Source organism: Desmodus rotundus, chromosome 6 (genome assembly GCF_022682495.2).
Source record: "Desmodus rotundus isolate HL8 chromosome 6, HLdesRot8A.1, whole genome shotgun sequence".
NCBI lineage: Eukaryota > Metazoa > Chordata > Mammalia > Chiroptera > Phyllostomidae > Desmodus > Desmodus rotundus.
In genome coordinates, this window is record NC_071392.1 from 109,710,088 (window position 1) to 109,732,168 (window position 22,081).

Below are 22,081 nucleotides of genomic sequence, written 5' to 3' on the forward strand. Positions count from 1 at the left end.
CCATGCAGTGTTACACTGCATGAACCACTTTCTTTCTTTTTTAAACTTAAATTTATTTTTAAAGGAAATTGTCTATCTCTACTTTAAATGGAAAACCATAATTTTGATGTGCTATATATTTTTAACACACTTAAAAATACATAAAATGTTTACTAACAACACACTGACTAACATCATCTCACACGCCTCCAATGGTACACACACACATTTCTGGGAAACACTGTCCTGGCCAATACCCTAAGTTCCAATGTCTGAATGACCCAAGTGCAAGACGACAGACTGGGTGCTGACAGTGCCGCTATATTCGCCCATGCCTTCGTGTACCACTGCTCATCCCAGCGCAAGTTCAGGAGAGGAAAAGGGGGTAAAGAACTTGAGTGACCCAGATCCTTCTTCTTATTTCCTTTCTTAGTCTCCAGTGTGGGAGTCAAAGTTGTTCAAATTTCTCTCTCATTTCCTATTAGCTATTCCAATAAACTATTAAAATGTCCACGTAATTCTTATAAATCCTAACTGTTTTATATTTTTGGTAGACTTTTGATAAAATGTAATTGCTTGAAATGAGAGTAAGAGAGTCCTAAAAGGAATGGAAAAGACCAGGAAGCCCAGAGGGGAGACTGGGATTTTGCAGACTCCTTCACAGGTGGCTTGGGAGTAGGAAGCAGGAGGAATCATAATAATAGGCACAAGAGAGGGAGAAAGAGTCAAGCAAGCCCTAGGTCTGGGATAGAGAAATAACAGGTGACCGCAGGTAAGACTTATGACCAGCACTTCTGGAGCTGGGCAATGATTAAAGGCCCCTTGTACTCCCTACTAAAGTCACTGTATCCTACCACAACTCAAAACCTGTGATGATATTCATTTATCCCTGAACTTTAGGAAAATGTCTTTCATTTTTATGGATTTATGAGATCCTATTTATATATCCTCAACAGAATTTGCATGGGACTCTAAGATCCTATTCACCTTTGCAAAGGAAGAAGGCAAGTCTTTAATTACTGAGAAAACCCTATTACTATGGGGCAATGATAACAGAAAGGGACATTATGAAGTTCAGAAAATTTGGATTCTAGTCCTAGTAGCACCACATACTTAACCCTGGGGAGTCACATACCCACCTGAAGTCTCAGTTTCTTCACCTGTAAATGAGGGAACTGTACACTAAGTGATTCCCGGGGTCTCTATATGCCCAGATTCTGTAACCCTCACTTTCCTGCACCTTTCACAATAAGAGTCTCTCTGAGAACATGCTTCCTTTATAAACTGGCTGATTCCAATTACCATCAGGAAAAAATGTATTTTGAGTAGTCTTAGTTATAGTGGTAGTCAGGTACTTTGAGATAATTTATATTTGGGGGAGAAAGGAGAAGAAAACAGTGAGTGTTGTGTCAATGGAAAAATTACTGAAGGGTTTTCAGAAGGGCAATGGCATGGTCAGATCTGTATTTGAGGATGAATACAATAGTAGCAGCAAGTGGGTGGAGATATGGGTAACAAATTTTGGAATTGGAGGGAGTATTAGACCAGGTAAGAAACCACGGCAATAATCTAGATAAGAAACCATGGCAATAATCTAAATAACAAATAATAATCTAGATAAGAAATAATAAGAAATAACCTGCATTTGAATGTATTGGGAGAGGTGCAAAGGAAAGGTAAGGAAAGGAAAGGAAACCAAAGAGTCACTGGGAGGTGGAATCAGTTATATAAGAGAAGAAGAAAAAAAAAAAGGCAGGCAAGGTAAAGATGACTCCTCAAATTTCCATCTGTTTGGGTGACACCAGTAACTGACACAGAAAACTGAAAGGTACGGGGCAGGATCCGAAGTTCAAGAATAAAAGAAGAGTAATAATGATTTCTAGACACATTAAACAATAGAAAATAGTCCACTAAAATAAACATTTTATAAAACTATAGAGCTCTTTTCTGATATTTCAGATATGCATTAAGAGCCTCTGAGAAATTCTATATAATATGTATATTCTATTTTCTGACCTTCTATTTTTCATTTGCTATTATCCCACAGCAAGCCATCTTTTTGACAAATGCACAACTACTTAGAATTTACAGTCTTTCCTTCCCTGTAGGTAACAGCTTGCTAGTACTGATGAACATGATGATTTAGCAGTGGAGAAAGCCCAAAGTGCTCAAACTTACTCTGTTCATTCCCAAGAGGCTGCTCCAACATTGCCAGGATGACACTGTTATCCAAAACAAAGTATCGGAAGCTATGCTTGTTTATGGTTGGTAGCCTGGAGTACTTAATCAAAGTGGTCTCATTCACCAGACTACAAGGAGAGGCAGGACCACTCGGTGAGGGAAATGCACCAAGCAACTGCATAATACTATGGAGAATACAAAAGATAACAGTTAATTCCCAGAGCAAAATCTTACGTTTACCTCACATATCAATGTAAACTTCTGCACTTTTGATTTTAACTGACCCAACCATGGTTAGTTTCACTGTATTTTGTCAAGTATAATGCACACTTTTGCCCAAATTTCTGAGGGAAAAATAAGGATGTACATTATACATGGGTAGTACTAATTCTGTATCTATATAAATGTTTTAAATTCTTTTATTTATGCTTATGCACTAAAAGTGTAACTCTAGAAAATACTAATGATATCCATATGCAAGATAATACCGTGGGACACGATAATCAGTTTTGTTTCTAAATGCAAACAAATAAAAAATGCATTAACAATTAAAACAAAAGATTTTTTCCCTGAAAGTCTGGGCCAAAAACATGGGTGCACATTCTCCACGAGAATGCACTGCACACAACACAACACGGGCACTCCCTGGGGTGGATTCCTTGCGTACCATCCAGATCCCACTCCACTACTGAAAGATCCACTCCCCTACATGCAGGGAGCTGGTGGCCACAGCTTTCAGCTGAGTCCCTCTCCAGAAGGTGTCTTTGGCCTACAAGAATCACCTCATCTAAGATCAGAACTTCCTCTGGGACAGTACACATCCAATGAACAGCTGATGCAGGGGTATAAAGTTCCAGCACCCCTGCCCCAACTTCAGAGAACTATAAGGGGCCAACGTAGTTCCAGATCTTTGTTGCGAGTGCATCCAATGAACTTCTTGCTAGCAAATTTCTCTCTCAGAGTTTGCTACCCAGGGAACCTAATTAACCACAATTCTACATCATGAAGCTCTTGAAGATACATTAAAAATTTTTGTGTGTTCCAGCTTTCAAAATTATATTAACTAAAGCATTCTAGATCTAGAAAAGGATAAATGAAACCCGTTCAATTATTCAAATGATGAAACTCAGGCTCAGAAGAGATAAATGAGCTTTAAGAGGCCACAGTAGACATTATCCTCATTTTATAGATAAGGAACCTGACATACTAGTAGTTATACTTCACAAAACTGCTATAATTAATTACCAAATGAAAATATAAAAACTGATTTGGAAACTGGAATTCAACTGAACAAGCCTTAACATTCAGAAATATTTACATTCATAGAGATTTCTGTATACATTCAACAAATAATAACATATAGAGAACTTACCATGTGCCAGGCATTGATTGGTCTAAGCACTTTACACATATGATTTTATTTAGTTATAACAACCCTATGAGATAGATACCACTATTATCCCCATTTTATAATGAAGAAACTGAGGCACAGAGAGAAAGTATCGTGTAATAAAAATATAAGATTTTATCTTGTGGTCCTAGTATCACCTGACTTTTCATATGCAGCTCATTTGGAAAACTAATGTTCCCTAATACCACTTTTATCATCTCAGTCCTCAGCCAGAGTGGCCTCTCCCTTTCTCTTTAATTCTAATGTTAGAACCCAAACATCTCTGATAATGAAAAGCAACATTGCTCAACAGATGTTTTCCTTCTATTTTCTCTCCTCCTAGGAGGAGGACCATCTAAGAATTTCAAAGTCCAGAAGAATTTCATGATGGGTCAAGCCTAAAGATCTGTGAAAAGTAGGTGATATACCAGTAATGGGAACAAGTGGCTTGGGTATTCTAAATCAGGACCAAGATGGCTGTCACAAAGCACATGAATGAACCAGGTGAGCTTACTGTCTTCTATTCGAGAGTCTAAGACATTATCAAATAGGTTGCTCACAGGGGAATAGGTCACTATGATCAAATCTCACCATCCTAACCACGTTTTTCTTCTTGATGGTGACTAAACCAGAAAAGCAGAGAAATATCTCTGAAATCAAGACATGCAAGTATTTGACAGGGTATCATGATAAACCTGTAGACACAATTTAAAAATCCCCATGAATCTGAAGGGAAGTCTCCTATAATGTGCTTTGTGAGTCTACCTCCATTAATATTTTTATCAATGTCTTTATTAGGCCACATAAGTTAGGATCATTATATCTGTAGTTGACCAAAAGATGAGTTGTAGAGTTCATATATCAGAATAAAAGTTGGAATCCAAAAGAATCTTAAAAGACTAAAAATAATGAAGTAACCTTACATGAAAAAAATTTCAGGTTTAAATGTAAAGTTCTGTACATTACATCCAAATACCCCTGGACAAGTAAGTATAGAAAAATTGATGAGAGGTGAAAAAGACTCAAAAGATTTAGCTGAATTAATTAAAATTAACAGGTTATCAAAAACCTAATGCAGTCTCCAAGTACATTTTAATGAAAATATCTAGTTTAAAAGTCATCAGTCCACATCTAGCATATTATACTTAGTAAATGACCTTGAAGACGCACAAAGTCAAACCTACCCCACTGAGAGGAGAATGACCAGGATGATAGAAGTATTTGGTTCCCTATCATTTGAAAAATAGCTGAAAATGCTGGCAGAAATGACAGAGAACAAGCACTGTCTTCAGACATCATTACTGTTTGGGAGAGAAGTTAGAATCAGAACCAATAAGTAGAAGGTAAAGTGGGAGAGATTTCAGCTCAATGTAAATATCAGATTTTTAACTATTAAAATGAAATAGGAAACCTTGGGGATCAGATATCCCCAAACTGGAGGATTAGTCACTTGGTAAGTATGTCTTAAAATGACTTAAGCAGTATATCCAGCCAAGATGGAGGTGTAGGTAGATACACTTTGCCTCCTCACACAACCAAAAGAAGGAAAATATCAAATTTAACAAAAAATAACCAGAAACGCCAGAAAATCGAACTGCATAGAAGTCCAACAGCCAATAAGTTAAAGAAGAAACATTCATTCAGACTCAAAGGAGGGGTGGAGACAGGTAGCTGGGGTGGGGAGGACAGGGGCAAGGCTGCGGCTGGTGGATCAGATGGTACCACATTTGTGTGCAGATAAGCAGAGAGGAATAGCTGGAGAGTGAGGAGGACCACCCAACCCAGAGTTCCAGTGTGGGGAAACAAAGCCTCAAAACCTGACTGTAAAAACTTGGGGTGAGGTGGCAGGAGAAACTCCCAGCCTCACAGGAGAGTTCCTTGGAGAGACCCACAGGATCCTGGAATGTACACAACCCCACCCACCCAACCCAGGAGTTAGCACCAGAAGGGCCCAATTTGCTTGTGGATACTAGAGGAAGTGACTGAAAGCCAACCTAGAGCTGAGTAAATGGCATTGTTCCTTCTTTGACCCCTCCCCCCCATGCAGCAACATGGGTTGCCCCACCCTGGCGAATACCTAAGGCTCTACCCCTTACATCGTTAACAGGCCCACTGAGACAAAGAAATACGGCCCAAATGAAAGAACAGATCAAAGCTCCAAAAACAGAACTGAGTGATGAAAAAATAGCCAACCTATCAGATGCAGAGAATTCAAAACACTGGTAATCAGGATGCTCACAGAAATGGATGAGTACAGTCACAAAATAAGAGGAAAAAGTGAAAGCTATGCAAAGTGAAATAAAGCAAAATATACAAGGAACCAATGATAAAGGGAAGGAAATCAGGACTCAAATTAATGATTTGGAACAGAAGGAAGAAATAAACATTTGGCCAGAACAGAATGAAGAAACAAGAATTCAAAAAAATGAGGAGAGGCTTAGGAACCTCTGGGACAACTTTAAACACTCCAACATCTGAATCATAGGGGTACCAGAAGGAGAATAGGAAGAGCAAGAAATTGAAAACTTATTGAAAAAATAATGAAGAACTTCCCCAATCTGGCAAAGGAAATAGACTTCCAGGAAGTCCAGGAAGCTCAGAGTCCCAAAGTTGGACCCAAGGAAGCATACACCAAGGCACATCATAATTACATTACCCAAGGTTAAAAATGAGGAGAGAATCTTAAAAGCAGCAAGAGAAAAGGAAACAGTTACCCAGCTACAAAGGAGTTCCCATAAGACTATCAGCTGATTTCTCAAAAGAAACCCTGTGGGCCAGAAGGGGCTGGAAAGAAGTATTCACAGTCATGAAGGGCAAGGACCTACATCCAAGATTACTGTATCCAGCAAAGCTATCATTTAGAATGGAAGGGCAGATAAAGGCCTCCCAGATAAGGTCAAGTTAAAGGAATTAATCATCACCAAGCCCTTATTATATGAACTGTTAAAGGGACTTATCTAAGAAAAAGGTGATCAAAACTATGAAAAGTAAAATGACAACAAACTCAAAACTAGCAGTAACTGAACCAAAACCAAAAACAATCTTAAGCAAACAAGTAAAACAGAAACAGAATCAGAAAAATGGAGAACACAATGGGAAGGGGAGGGGGGAGAACGTGGGAAAAGGTACAGAGAGTAAGTAGCATAAATGGTAGATACAAAATAGACAGGGAGAGGTTAAGAACAGAATAGGAAATGTAGAAGCCAAAGAACTTACATGTATGACCCAAGGGCATGAACTAAGGGGGGGGGGAGGGGGAGAATGTTGGGTGGAGGGGGAGAATTCTGGTGGGAGGGAGGATGCAGGGTGGAGAGGAATAAAGGGAAGGAAAAAAATGGGACAACTGTAATAACATAATCAATAAAATATACTTTAAAAAAAAAAAGAAAAAAAAGTGATTTAAGCAGAGGGGCTACTGCCATGACTTCCAAGAGTCCTAAATCTGAATTTATATTAGTACACTAAGAAAACCCAACCAGGCAATCTATGTTCCATTATTGTCTACTGTGTGCCTAGCACTGTGAGGGGTGTGAAGAATAAACACGGCCTCTACCCAGGTTGGGAAGACCACTGGCATGTACCAAACATAACCAGGTACAATTATGACAACATACTGTAGAATTCCATGCTATATGGTAGGGCCAGACTGAACAAGCATACAGGTACAGAAAGAGTCATCATACAGAAACAGAATAACCAAAGAAGGTCCCATAGAGGTAGCTAGATTTGGTGCGAGCACTGAACACTGGAGGATGTGGTTAAGAGAAGAGGGAAGTCCTAAAACCCTGGGTAATATACAGACAGGTATGAGTATGCCCAGTTCACAACCACAAGTGGCTTGCTAGGCTCAACTATGGCACAACAGAAGTGCTGGGGAAGATCAGACAATTCAAGCGGGGACAGAATAAGGAGGTCCTTGAGAACCAGACCACAGATTTCACAGAACATGGCAGGAAACACAGATCTACTCAGTTTTCAATCACTCAAGCAACAGAATAAAAATAGTGCCTAAGGGTAATGAGTTCAGCAATAGAATGAAAGATGAACAGGAAGGGTAAGAGACTGAGAACAGGGAAATCAGGCAAATTGTGAGAAGGATCTCAGCCAGGATGCTACCTGAGGTTAGAGGAGGTGGAGGAACATTTTCAAAAGTAAAGTCATTCAGACTCAGTCACTGGCTTCAAAATCCTTCAAAAGGATTTCAACGACAAACTTTTTTATAAAAAAGCCAAAATTTGTGTCTGCATAACTGGAAAACAGCAGTGACACTGACATAAAGCTGTAATTGTAAAGGAACAGAAAAACTCGGTTTTGGACATATTTCACGATGACAGTACTATTCAAGGCACCCTTCAAGACTGGAAACTGGAGACACCTTTGGTAAAGTTGCCAGCACAGACAAGACAGATGAGCGACCTACATAACTACTGGCTAGGCTTGGGGGAAGCATCCCAGGGACCTCTTCCTTTATAACACTTTTAAGCTTTTTTAAAAATTTACTTATTGATTTTTTTTAGTAGAGGGAAGGGGGAGGAAGGGGGGGGGAGAGAGAGAGAGATCAGTTTGTTGTTCCACTTATTTATGCATTCGCTGGTTGATTGTTGCATGAGCCCTGACTAGAGATTGAACTTGCAACCCTAGTGTATCTGGATGATGCTCTAACCAGCTGAGCTACCCAGCTAGGACCCTTTATGTTTTAAATCTACCCCAGCCCACATGTGGACTCTTCTCTGAACTTTTATTACTTCTAGTATTCATTTGCATTTTTCTGATTTTCTAGCTCTTAGCCAAACCTCCACAAAATCACTGAGAGCCAGCATTAGCATAGTGAGCAAGGCTAAACTAAAGCCACCACACTTCTAAAACTAATGAATGACTTCAGCACATGAGAAATAGAAATAAATCCAACTTTACTGTATATATCCCAAGTTATCAACAGACCACTGAACACATAAAAGATTCTGAGATCTTGGTAAGGGCTGATTTATGTACAAATCTTCAAGCAGTCTTACCTACCACTTTACTATGACCAAGATGATCCAACCTAGCTAGACTGACCTGACATCCCTCCTTTTTATATTTTTCTGTGTCTTCATCCACATTTACTGATTCTACCTAATCTCCTCCACTCACCTCTTCCTTGCGTCCATAAATGTGCCTACACTGCCTTCCTCCCCTCCTCCTACTCTTGTCACTTACCAGCAAACACAAACTCTCTCAACTCTTTCTGCTACTTTTTCAAGGTACCAACCTGTCTCCATTCCTTCAGTACCAAAATACTTAAACAGGAATCTTCCCTTGCTGGCTTAACCAACCTGGAGTTTGGCTTATAGCTCAAACTTTACTCATCCTCTAAAAGTCAGGTCCAATGTAATTTTCCCTAGGAATCTTACTTCAATTTTCCCGTATGTGGAAGTATTCATTTCCTCCTTCCAATTCCCCAGGATTTTATCTGTACTTCTTTCTCTTGAAGCATTTATTTTCCACCTAATATTATAGATGCTTGTGTTCATATCTCATCTTCCCTAGTAGACAAGAAGCTCTCTGAGGGTAGTGAGTCTGATTTATCTTTGTGATCCTATTACAAGTTCATAAGAGGAAGCTCCTAAATCTTGGCTGAATGAATCTTTAATATATAATATAAATGGTGTAGCAGAGAATACGGACACCACTGAGCTAGAAAGCAAAAGTCCTAATAGTGTGACTCAGATCTTGTCTCTGGATGCAGCCATCAATCAAGTCAGGAGGTGGAATAAGGCTCTTCCAGACCCTTTCCAACTTGAACATGGTATAACTTGAATTAATGTCAATCAGCATAGAAAAACAAGGATCCAAACTCTCAGCCCAAGTTCCTGGTTTCCTTTTGTCTTAAAAAAACAAAAAAAAAAAAACCCCAAAAATCAAGACATCTTCTTTTCCAGTTTATTTCTGTAGAAAAAGTATTCTAAAGGGGCTGCATCACTTACTGCTGAAAAACTGGGGAGGAGATAAAACAGGAATCACAGCTAACCCCAACTAATTTCTAGGCACAATCCCTGTGCAGTCACTTTCATACCATGTTAGGGTGGCTTCAGCAGCATCCTTTACCCTCATAGAAGCAGGGTTTGGCTCCTTATCTCCTTTGTACTTGACCTCTTGCTCACTGCTCTTGGACTTACTTCCTGAAATACCCAATTCCACAATCTCCAGTACTTCCTTAAGACAGTCCTAGAAGCAGAAAAGGAGTATCAGTTTTTATAATACACCTATCTTATAAGAAGACAAGGAAGTACATCAAAAGTTAATAGTGGCTGTGTTTTGGTGGTGATGCCAGTTTCTTTCTCATTTTAATAGTATATATTAATTTTTATAATAATAATATAATACCCCCCAATTTCTCTTTAAAGAAATAAATGTGAGTGTTCAGAGAGTTAAGTCATAAGTAATAAATTCAAGTCAACTTTATTAGTCACAGTTGTTATAAAATTACCATGGACTATACATAAATCATGAAAGCCTAAATGAAAGAGATATAACAGTAATCTATTAAACCTGGATGGTTTATAACATGTTAGATTATCCAAAGGGAAGATCATCAATAACTGACAGTTTTAATGAATTTTTGGTATCAGAACTTTAGAAGCCATTATGAAAATGACTAAGAGTTAATCAACAGAATTATTTTTAAAACTATAAAAAAGCTCTAAATAAATATCCAGTAAGCCTGGCATCTCTTTTATTTATACTGTGAATTCACTGTAACTGTCTGCCTCCCCATAAGAAAAGTGTTACATGGAACAATGGCAGAGAAAGCAGCCTAGACATCTGTGCCTCCACAAGATCAGAGAAACACATGCATGAAATGCAATTTTAGATACGAGCAACCTTTACAAACCAGCCTTGCTCTAGGTTGGCCGCCTGGCTATCAACTTCCCTTCTTGGTTTAGTAATGGGTTGATTTGCAACCAAATAAAGCATGATAGTTTTTGAGTTGTGCTCAAAAGGACAAGTGTTCTACTGAAATATAACAAGTGCATTCAGTTTAAAGTACGCAATATAGTATTTACATTTAGATATTCTCTTTTTAATAATGTCTTTTAAAAGACATTTTCCCACCATACATTTAGTTTCTATTTAGTGTGTAAACTAACCTTTTCATCAAGCATATCAGGATGCTCTGTCAGCCAGACACAGAGACACTGAAAAGCTGCCACTATCATGGAGTGCAGATCCCGGGAGTGAAAAGGAGCTGGCCGACTACACTGGTACACGATGTAGCTGCACACGGAACTGATGGCTCGCTTTCGGTCTCCTAAATCAACCATCACCTTCACCTGAGCATATTCGTATGGGGAACAGTTAGCCAGCAACCATTATACCAATTTCAAAGCATCTACACTGAGGTCTAACCTTTCCGAGAATGTGATACACCACAGGAAATCTTGCTTTTTAAAACATTATTTACACAGAAAATCAGAATATTTCAGAGGTAATACAATACTGTATATAAAAACAGAGGGCACTCTGAAACCCTAAAGTAGTATTTCACTTTGGCATACTTTTTCATTCCCTAAAACCTAAACTCTTGGGAGGCACCTACTTATCATTGCCAGAGATCAAAAGAATAGCTGGCCAAAAAACAAAAACAAAAGAATAGCTGGCAGTGGAACAAATGCACATTTTTTAAGTACCCTAAACCCAACCCCACAGTGATGCTCTAGGGGCTACTCAGTTCTGTGCAGGAATTCAGAGGTATAATTAACATACAGTAAACTACACATAGTTAAAGTGTCCAATTTGGTAAATTTTGGCATAAGAACACACCTGTAAGCTATCACCACAATCAAAATAGTGGATATACCCATCACCCCAAAAATCTCCTCATGCAGCTGCTAATCCTTCCTCCCACTCCCTTTTCTCCCCTCCCTAGGTTACTGCTGATTTGCTGTCACTACAGGCTAACTTGCATTTTCTAGAGTTTTACATAAATACAATCAAACAATATCATACTCTTTTGGTGGGGAGGGGTCACTTCTTTTACTCAACATAATTATATGAGATTTATCCACTTTTTTGTGTGTATTCAATGTTCATCCCTTTTTATTGTAGAGTAGTATTCCACTGTATGGCTATAACATGATTTATCAGTCACCTGTTAAAGGACATTTGGGTTGCTTCTAGATCCTGGGTATTACAAATAAGGTTGCTATGAACATTAGTGAACAAGTCTTTGTATGGCTGTATGTTCTCTCATCTCCTAGTAGTAGAGTGGTTGGGTCATATGAGAGATGTTTAACTTTTTAAGGAACTGCCAAGCTGTTTTCTAAAATGGTTGCACCACGTAACATTCCCTTCGACAGTGTGTGGGAGTTCCACTTCCTTCACATTTTCACCAACATTTGGTATGGTCAGTCTTTTCAATTGTAGAGGACTGGTAACTCATTGTGGTTTTAATTGTATTTCCCTAATAACTAGTGATATGGAACGTCTTTTCATGTGCTTATTTGTTATTTGTATGTTTTCTTTGGTAAAGTGTTCAAATCTTTTCCCCATTTTTTAATTGGACTGTTTGTTGTATTAATGAGGATTTTTGTTACTGTTATTTTGTCCTTTTTTAAAATACTCACCCAAGTATACATTCATTGGTTTCAGAGAGAGAGATGGGGGCAGGGAGAGGAAGGGAGGGAGGGAGGGAGAGGGCAGAAGAAGGGGGAGGGGAGAGGGAGAGAGAGAGAGAGGAACACAGATTGGCTGTCTCCTGCATGTGCCCCGACTAGAGACCAAACCCACAACGTAGGTATGTGCCCTGACCAGAAATCAAACCGCAACCTTTCAGTGCATGGGACAATGTTCCAACTAACCAAGCCACACTAGCCAGGGCTGTTTTGCCTTTTTAAAAGATTTCATTAACTTGACCTTATCTGAGAAGCACTTTATCTTCCCTTCCATTCTAAATGAAAGCTTTGCTGGACAGAGTAATCTTGGATGTAGGCCCTTGCCTTTCATGACTTGGAATACTTCTTTCCAGGCCCTTCTTGCCTGTAAGGTCTCTTTTGAGAAATCAGCTGACAGTCTTATGGGAACTCCTTTGGAGATCACATGGAGGGTTATCAATAGGGGAGTGGGAGAGGGAGACAGTGGGGAAAGGTACAGAGAATAAGTAGCATAAATGATAGGTGGAAAATAGACAGGGGGAGGGTAAGAATAGTGTGGGAAATGTAGAAGCCAAAGAACTTATAAGTATGACCCATGGACATGAACTATAGGGGGGGAATGTGGGAGGGAGGGGGTGGACAGGATGGAGTTGAGTGAAGGGGGGGGGAAATGGGACAACTGTAATAGCATAATCAATAAATATATATATTAAAAAAAAGATTTCATTAAAGGTCTTTACAAAGCAACAGCCAGACTATCCAGATCCAGCTACCAAGACAACCCTGTTATGTAGTAGGGACTGGCTAGAGCATGGCAGACAGCCTGGCTTCCTAACCTTATGTCCTCAGATAGAGATAGTGGACAGCATTTTCTCTATAGGGGCCACAATGCTCATGTGGTCAGAAAGAGGTTTCTTAGAGCCAATCTTACCACTTGGGTCCCAGGACAGCGTGATCTTCACTCTGATGCCCAGCACACCCTCCCTGAGCAGCACATGGCACACAGTGGTACTGATATAGTTAACAGAGTCCCCACTGTAGATCATCAGACCATCCACAAACTTCATGGATCCAGCCCTCTACCTTGGAGTTTCTCTGACCTATGACCTGTAGCCCCTGGCCCCACTCTCCATGATGAACTGCAGCACCCCACAGCAGGCTCTCCACACAGCAAGCCCTTCTGGAAGTTTGTAATGCAGAGACTCTGTCTGTGCAATGGCACATAGACCTCTTGTGGCCACCTTTTCAAAACTTCTAAACTACATCAGTCAATTCCTGGTTCTGCTGGTCCTTCTCACCATAATTATTTCTATCCTCACTGATAGAAGCTGGACATCAACTCCAGAGTAGCTGTCTTTGGCAAGCCTCTGAGTGAGAAGAACTCAATTCAGTTTAGCTCTGAAAATGTCATCAATGACAAATTTCCTCTCTTGGAAATTTGTACCACCATATTGCTACTGTGCACAACCAAAAGGACTGAGTTTTGACAGTTCTTTATAGAATCTGGATACATAGTTTGTAAAGAGCTTCTCCTAATCTGTGACTTATCTCATGGTCCATTTTTTGAAAAACAGTAGTTTATTAATTTTCATTAAGTCAAATTTAATAGTTGTTCTTCTATGTTATAAGAAATCTTTGTATAACCCAAATCTTAATATAAATAAAGACTTTCTTCCATTCTAGAAGTTTTACAGTTTAGGTTTTACATTTAGGGTTACAATCCATTTTGAGTTAACTTTTGTACATAGTGCAAGGTATGAATCAAAGTTCTTTTATACACACACACACACACACACACACGAACATCTGATTGTCCCAGCACTATCTGTTGAAAAGACTATCCTTTCTCCTTTGAATTAACATTGCACCTTTGTCAAAAGTGAGATGTTCATGTATACATGCATCTATTTCTGGACTCTCTATACTATTCCAGTGATCAAGTTGTCCAACCCTATTGCAATACCAGACTGTTTTGATTACTGTAGCTTTATGATGAGTCTTGAAATCAGGTAGTGTCCCACTGTATGATTTGTCAGACAGGCCCAGAGCAGCAGTCCACCTAGAGACCTAGAGCTAATTATTCCTTGCTAATAGAGAGTATCTGAACATCACAGGAAACAGTACCTTGCCCTCAAAGCAGTGTGATCCTGCAAGTCTTATAAATGGCTATCCTTACTTTCTGCATCAGTAACTGCCCCTCAAAAAACTATGGCCACCACACCAAACCCTGAGAATCTTTGAGGTAAGCTCTAAGTGGTGGTATGATCATCTTAGGGCCCTGGCCAGTTAGAGCGTCATCTTGGTACACCAGGGTTACAGGTTTGATCCTTGGTCAGGGCACATACAAGAACCAATAATGAATTCATAAATAAGTGGAACAACAAATCGATGTCTCTCTCTTTTAACTATCAATCAATTAAAAAAAAATAAAGAACATCTTACGTTTTCTAGCCCATTTTGTCCCTTAGGACTTTGGTAAGTTACAGCCTCTGCTCACCTGTCCTCACAACTACAAAACAAGGGCTTGAACTTTATCATCACAGGCAGTACAACCTTATGTGTATATATCACCTTTCTGTTCACAAAGTGCTTTACATATTTCATTTCATTCCACTGGATTTGATCTTCACAACACCAGGTATTAATCCTGCCTGTTTCACATGTAAGAAAACATTTAGATGATAGTGAGGATGTGGAGAAACTGAAACCCCTGTACACCACTGGTGGGAATATAAAGTAATTCAGTAACTGTGGAAAACAGTTTGACAGCTGCTCAAAAAGTTACATGTAGAATTATCATATAAGCCAGCAATTCAACTACCAGGGATATACCCAACAGAACTGAAAACTGGTATTCAAACCAATGAAGGTAGACACATGTTCACAGCAGCACTATTCACAATAGCTCAAATGTGCATCAACAAATGAATAGACAAATCGGTGTATTTAAATACAATGGAATATTATTCAGCCATAAAGGAAATGAAATTCTGACATAGTCTATAACACAAATGAACTTTAAAAACATGTTAAGTGAAAGAAGCCAGGCACAATAGGCCATATATTAGACGACTTAATTTATATGAAGTGTCCAGAATAGGTAAATCCATAGAGACAAAATGCAGACTAGTGGTTGTCAGGGATTGTGGAAAGGGGAGACCAGAAAGCAACTGCTTAATGGGAATAGATTCTCTTTTGGGGGTGATGAAAATGTTTTAAAACTCAACAGAAGTTGTGGCTGCACAACACTGTAAATGTACCAATAGCCACTGAATTATTCACTTTAAAATAGTTAATGTTATGTTATGTAAATTTCACCTCAATAAGAAAAATCCTTAGAGAAGTGCAAATGGCCACACAGATCTAAAGTTCCAAAAAACTGAATAATGGCTGTGAAAGTAATTTAAAAGTATAGCCAATTTTACTTATTTCTGAAAATGGAAGATGGAAGAGTCACAGATAGTCCCCAAATGGCCTATTTTAGGATAATCACTCTTCCTTTACCAAATCTGTATATGTTTATTAAAATTAGACAATCCTAATGGCACAAAATGTCATGCTGAAAATTTAAAATACTATGAAAAAATACGAAGTCAAAAAGAGTGAAGTTCATTTTGTAAATTTCACTTGGAGGCTCACTTTTGCACACTTTACTATAAACTATGTTTGAGTATAAACCAATACTGTGAAACCCAAACCAAGAGGTCAGGAGATACAGAAAAGAGAGCAGTAGTCCAAGGCTGCTCGGCTGAAATTAAAGAACTGTTGTTCTCACCTTTGCCAGGCCAGAGAGGAGCTCTAGAGCTGCCAGTGATATGCTCATGTCTGGCCGCCACTGGGAGTTGAGTCTCTGGGTGACGAGATGAATGCTGCGAATCAGTAGCCCAGCAGCTGAATCTGTGTTAAGAGCTAGGATATAACCCAATGCCACATCCCACAGGGAGGGAAAACAACTAAGCATTAGTAACGAGAAGCACAGCATTCCACCAGGCACAGACCACAGCAGCCACAGTGAGCACAACGGGCACCCACACAGTGCTCTACTCCCCGCCCCACTGGCCTGAGCATCACGCCTGACTGAACAACAGTGCACAGGGCACACACACTGGACCAGAGCGGCTACTAGCTCCCAGCTCAGGAACTTTCATACAGATATCCACTGGGATTTGGCAATTTAGTATCATTCTTGTAACAATGTAAATTTTTAAATTTCTAAATTAACTTAGAGAGTTACATTTTCACCAAAACAATGAGATTCTATCAATTATTTCCTTGGAATTTTATATGGAGGAAAGAATTCAAATCTCCTCAGATGCTGGGAATTATCCTAAAGCATCTGTTGAAATTATTTTCAGGGGTTAAACCATCAAAAGTCACATGCATTGCTTTTTAAACACATTTTAACATTTAACTCTTCAAGACTACTTTAATATTTCTAAAAACATTAAATAACCATGTCATTGTGCTTTTATTTGGCCTCCAATTATATATTTAAAAGTAATGACTACTTAGCTAATCATACATAAGGACAAATTAAATGAAATTGATAAATGAAGCTTTAGGGACATTATACCTGTCGATCCTATCAGAAAGAGGGCAGTGACAACAGAAAAAGGAATGATCATTAAAGAGACATTCATGCAACACTAACACAAATCTGGACTTCTTAGTAAAAAATAATTTACGACATTAAAAGCAGACCTCACTAACACCAGTTCAAAATGCTCAAACAAACAATTATCACTTCGAACACTTATATTAGAACACATACAATAAAATGCAAAAATTTCTTTAGTTTAAAAGTGTTTTAGAAAGCACGGAAAATAAACAAAATTTCACTTAACTATACTTAAACCCACAAACATAATGAGCAAGACAACAATTTAAATAACTTTATAAATGCAATATTTAAATGTGTTGAATATCTACATAATGACCTTATACATCTGACATGATCAAGGATGCATATGATTAAAAATTTAAACACACGTCTAAGGATCTAAATTTCATTCTAATCTAGTTGGATTAACACTCACAGATTCAAACAGGGGTGTCCAACCTGCGGCCTGCGTGCAGCATGCAGCCGAGGATGGCTATGAATGCGGCCCAACACAAAATCATAAACTCACTTAAAACATTATGAGACTTTTGGTTTTTGTTAGTGTTTGTGTATTTAATATGTGGCCCAAGACAACTCCTTTTCTTCCAGTGTAGCCCAGAGACACCAAAAAGTTGGACACTCCATGCTGCTATTATTTGTATATAGAAACATAAAGGCACCCACAAACTGAGAGAACTATAAAATAATTAATTGCCCAGGGTAAAGGATATCATTTAATAGGATGTTCTTCTGGCTAATGTTTCCTTACTCTTACTTAAAATCTGTGACTGAAAAATCTAACCAGATATCTACGTATCTGGTTTTAGAGGTACATAGGTTTTAAGCACTAAGATAGAGATTCTCCTCTGGGTTCTGTCTCATGCGTTTCCCACCACCCATCCTTACCACACTGCAGTAACTGACATACTGGCTGACTCGGCCTTTAGCTCGTGAGGCACAGTCCACATCCTATTTGACTCTATTACCAGCACCTGGTACAGAATCCAGAAATGTTTTCTAACCACCCATTATAACCATTTATAAAGTCTAAAACTACCTAGAATCTAACTACTAAAAGTTGCTAATAAGATTTATTTTCATTTTCTTACTGTTTTACACTAATAGTCTCTCTATTCTACCTAAATGCATTTAAAAAATCATGGTCATTAAAATCGTGTTAAAAATGTTTTGCTTATTTGTTTTGTGTATCTGTGCATTAGAAGATATTCTATAAACTTCGGATGTCAAAACAACAAACATGGCTTACCATAATCTCTTAGGAGAGCCTGAGCAGGTCTTTCACTATCAGGAGTTGTGGGCTCTGTGCTTCCCCCACTTGCTGAACTAATACCACTATTAGTGCGGCTATGACTCTTCAGGTTATTTTCTCCACCACCCTAGTCAAATAAAAATGAATCAAATATTCGAAGGTTACATCCATAGTGTACTAGTATAAACAGAGGTCAGTCATTAAAAGCCATGTTGATAAATGTAAATAGCACCAACTGATATACAGATAAAAACTGCTATAGTGTTTTTGCACGACACTATCTACTGAAGGGTTTTGAAGGTTCAGATAATTACAGGCGCCCATTTTGGGGTCTTCTTTGTTACTGTTTACCAAGGGCCAGCCAAGGACCTTTTCCATCTTCACTAGCTAATAACTCTGGGTCCTTAAAAAAACACCCTAGTGCCCTCCAAGCAAAACTTCAGAATAGGAATGCAATCTTAAAAAAACAAAACACAAATAAAGTAACAGTAATTCTCAAATATAGTTATATCACAAAACACAAACAATAAAATACTATGGTTAGTATAAAGATTAACTCCTATATATTTATATATGAGCTAACAAAGGTATCTGTTAAAAATTTCCCTCATTTTTTCCCATGTAAATATAATTCATTACATCCAATTCAGTTGATTATTATCAGCCACCTACTGGAACATGAATATAATTTCCTTAGAAGTAATTTGATCACCCATGCTCCATCCACCATGCCAGTATATTCCATTAATTTATCTACTCCCCTGCCTCTACTCCAAGTACAGGAATCACATATCTTGGAGACAGAAGCAGGGGGCACTGGGAGTCTCTGGGAAGATTTTTTGATTTAGAAGCATTGGTGCTTTGGAGCACTTTCCAACTTTGATCAAGAGGGCCTAGGAAAAGCTGATGAGATGAAAAAAAGTAAACTAATGTTTGCTAACAGCCTGCATTAGATCCACTAGGGATGGAAGAAATTATGGAGTAGGGGGCTTTTTCCAGACTATTCAAGTCAGTTGACCAACATAGCAAAAGTGCGTGCTTGAAGTAAACACTATCCAGGAATAAAGACTGTATTCAGCTGGACTTTCTTTCATGCACTATCTCTCAGGAACCTGATGTATACTTGATGAGGCACTGAAAGGTAAGAAGCCTCCAAACACCTGATATTTTAAAATAGAAACAGCCTGCATCAATAAGCTGAATTTAAAAACAAATGCCTTGGAATAAAATTAAAATCAGAAGTTGATCTCTGACAGATTACATGTGGTATATGACTTACCATCTCCATTTGGCAACCAATGGCTTCTAAAAGTGCTGAATCTTGAACAATATTTAACATCGCTCCTGAAACAGCAAAAAAATGCATTTTATTTAAATACATGACAAGAATACTAAAATGCCTGAAGTAACTCAAGCAATAGCAAAGATACGATTTTAGCTGAATATTCCTGAAATTGTCATAAAATCACTAATAAATCTGTCAATTGATCAGAAAAGATACTTTTTAAAAAAAAACTTCATTCAGGTCTGCCCCCAAAGTTTTAAAACCACGTTTTTCTAAAATAAATTTGATCAATCTCATAAAATAAATTTGAAAGTCAAACTTTGCTTTATATAAAACCACGATCATCATCAGATATCTTTTAATTGGTATGAAAGACTAACCATTAATATCTCAATTTCAGGGCTTGCCCATGGCTGCATATCCGAAAAACAGCTTGTATTTATTATCAAGGAAATCACAGCCCTAGAAAGGCTGTAACAGAAACAAGACGGTGAGCCTACCACACTGCTTCTTATCCCAGTGGGAAAGTACTCTTGTCCACAATGGAAAAAGACAGGAAAGACACAGTTCTGCCAATCTACGGCAAGAGTGCCAACTGATTCTTCCTTGGAATGTATGAGGGAATGCTTCCGAACAAGGATAAAGCAAAACTAGATCATCTATCAACCATAGAAACTACATGATTTCAAGTGATATTATTTGAATAACTTAAAATACAATTTGGAGGCTTTCTCATATCAAGATTTAACCTCTGTTCCTTCAACTCCTTAAGGATTTACCCTTCCCCATTTATTCCACCTTCTCACTGCATAACATACTATCCTTCCTGAGCAGCCATTCCAACCACTACTGCCATCGCCAATTCTTTAGCCATCACTTCCTCCCCTGCAATGAAAAAATTCTTCAAATCGTGCTCTACAACATCCAAGTTAACGTCTTCTTCCCCCGTGAAGTCTTCCTTACTCTTGGTTTCTTCTGTTAATACTAAAGACACTCAGCATGACATGCAATTAGCACTGCCTTCCACTGTTATCTGGCTACTTTGCGAGGGTATTCCAATTTCTGCAATGAGACTTGCTGAAGAATAAATGCCACACCGACCCCTGCCTCCGTGGCATGTCCGAGGTCAAAAATATCTGGGTTTTCACTTATAAAAAAAATATATCTAAAAATGTAGGAACACAAACCTAGTATCATCTGAGTGTTGTTGGGGTCCGTTTCCGTTTGCAAGGCACCTATTAGTATATTCACAAGTCTCAACTTCAGGGACAAAAAAGTTACTGGTTTATCATAAGAAGAGCTGTCATCATTACTAAACTTTCCTTCCAGAACCACCTACGGAAGAAACAAAGAATGTTTAACATTGATTGCTGCGGTACACTATGCCCATGGAGGAACTGATACAGTGGGAAAAGAGCGGATCTGTCTGACAAGCAAGGCTCTCAATCCAATCAATATTAGACTGTGCTAAGTCTGTCACTAATTCGACAACACATGTTATCAGATGTCACTAGCCTATCGCCACTTGAAATGGTAAGCCAGGCAGGCTGGCTGGCTGAATTTCCACAGCCTATCAATTTTGTTGATTCACTTGAAATACTTTCTATGATGTTTTTAAAAGCTCCTATTCCATTTTTAAAAGACAATGACTTGAAATAGCACACAAAACAGGATACAGAATATAAAAAACTTTAATAAAACATTACCTCAGATTTGACTGTGCCAAAGTGATGAGGGAGGGGCAACAAAGAAAGTAGGATATTAATGGAAGATCTTCTCAGTTCTGTTGGATTTACATAGCTTTTGAATTTGGAGAGTTCTCTGCCACAAAAAAAAAAAACAAACCACAACTATTAGTATTTCCAAACTAAAGTCTGTTTTTAGCTATTGCCAAATATACATTATGCCAATTTTTCACAATATAAGCACTAAGTTTGGTCTCATAAAGAATGCAGCTAACTGCTTTCCACTGAATTTATATTCTGTAGTGTGTGCCTATGTTAAACTGCTGTTATAGAATAAAATTAGAATTCGATTGATTGATTGGCTGATGGATTTTAAATGTAAGTCCTACTCTGCAAAATTACGTACTCTAAGTTGAGGTTGCTCTTACCCCTCCCAACCAGGCCAAAAAAGATTCAACACATCCATAGACAAATCAAAACTGGAGGAGCTCAGGGTCTGGTATTCTACACTCATTTAATATGCCCTGAGACCCCTTGGGCTATAAAGACAACTGGACAGGATAAACTAGGCAACTGGGGAGGAACCACCAAAACAGACCAGGCCAACCCCAACAAATGATATGCTAATACAGAATGACAGCTTACCTGTCAGGCAAAATGGTTTCAAGAGCTGAAATAAAGTAAGGAACCACAACATCAATCCCTTTCAAGTCACAGCAGAACAAAGGAGGGGAGTTTAGAATAACGCTGGCCAAGACAGGATGGCACACATAATCATTTATCTGCAAACCTTGAATTAAAAGCATGTAAAATCTAGGAAAGCAAGAAAAAAATTTTAAACAAACTGCTGGTCAACTGTCTCCATATATATTAATATTTTCTACATACTCATCTGAAAGTCTATTTCTACTCTTCATTATTTCTAACCTTGAAAAGCTATTACTCAAGTTAACACAACTCAGAATCAAATATACTAAGAACCGAATTATCTTTCCTAATGAAAATAAAGATTCGTGCCTATTATACCTTCTTGAAGTTTTAAGCCTTGCAACTCAATT

The 22,081-nt window shown here is 38.4% G+C and overlaps 1 protein-coding gene and 1 pseudogene across 4 annotated transcripts in view; both read right to left on the bottom strand.

The window, feature by feature from the left end:
• Positions 1 to 22,081, bottom strand: part of RALGAPB (Ral GTPase activating protein non-catalytic subunit beta) — an 85,306-nt gene that overhangs the window by 25,314 nt on the left and 37,911 nt on the right. For 3 of the 4 annotated variants that reach the window (XM_053925950.2, XM_024559729.4, XM_045194920.3), the window contains exons 11-19: positions 21,669 to 21,836; positions 21,045 to 21,159; positions 20,526 to 20,673; positions 19,333 to 19,397; positions 18,051 to 18,180; positions 15,959 to 16,092; positions 10,681 to 10,863; positions 9,606 to 9,757; positions 2,158 to 2,345 (exon numbers count right to left, since the gene is read on the bottom strand). In XM_053925950.2, coding sequence (XP_053781925.1) covers positions 2,158 to 2,345; positions 9,606 to 9,757; positions 10,681 to 10,863; positions 15,959 to 16,092; positions 18,051 to 18,180; positions 19,333 to 19,397; positions 20,526 to 20,673; positions 21,045 to 21,159; positions 21,669 to 21,836 — 1,283 coding nt within the window. The remainder of the gene's footprint in view (positions 1 to 2,157; positions 2,346 to 9,605; positions 9,758 to 10,680; positions 10,864 to 15,958; positions 16,093 to 18,050; positions 18,181 to 19,332; positions 19,398 to 20,525; positions 20,674 to 21,044; positions 21,160 to 21,668; positions 21,837 to 22,081) is intronic. The other variant, XM_053925951.2, reaches the window with a different exon arrangement.
• LOC112304111 (small ribosomal subunit protein uS3-like) lies at positions 10,876 to 13,976 on the bottom strand (annotated as a pseudogene).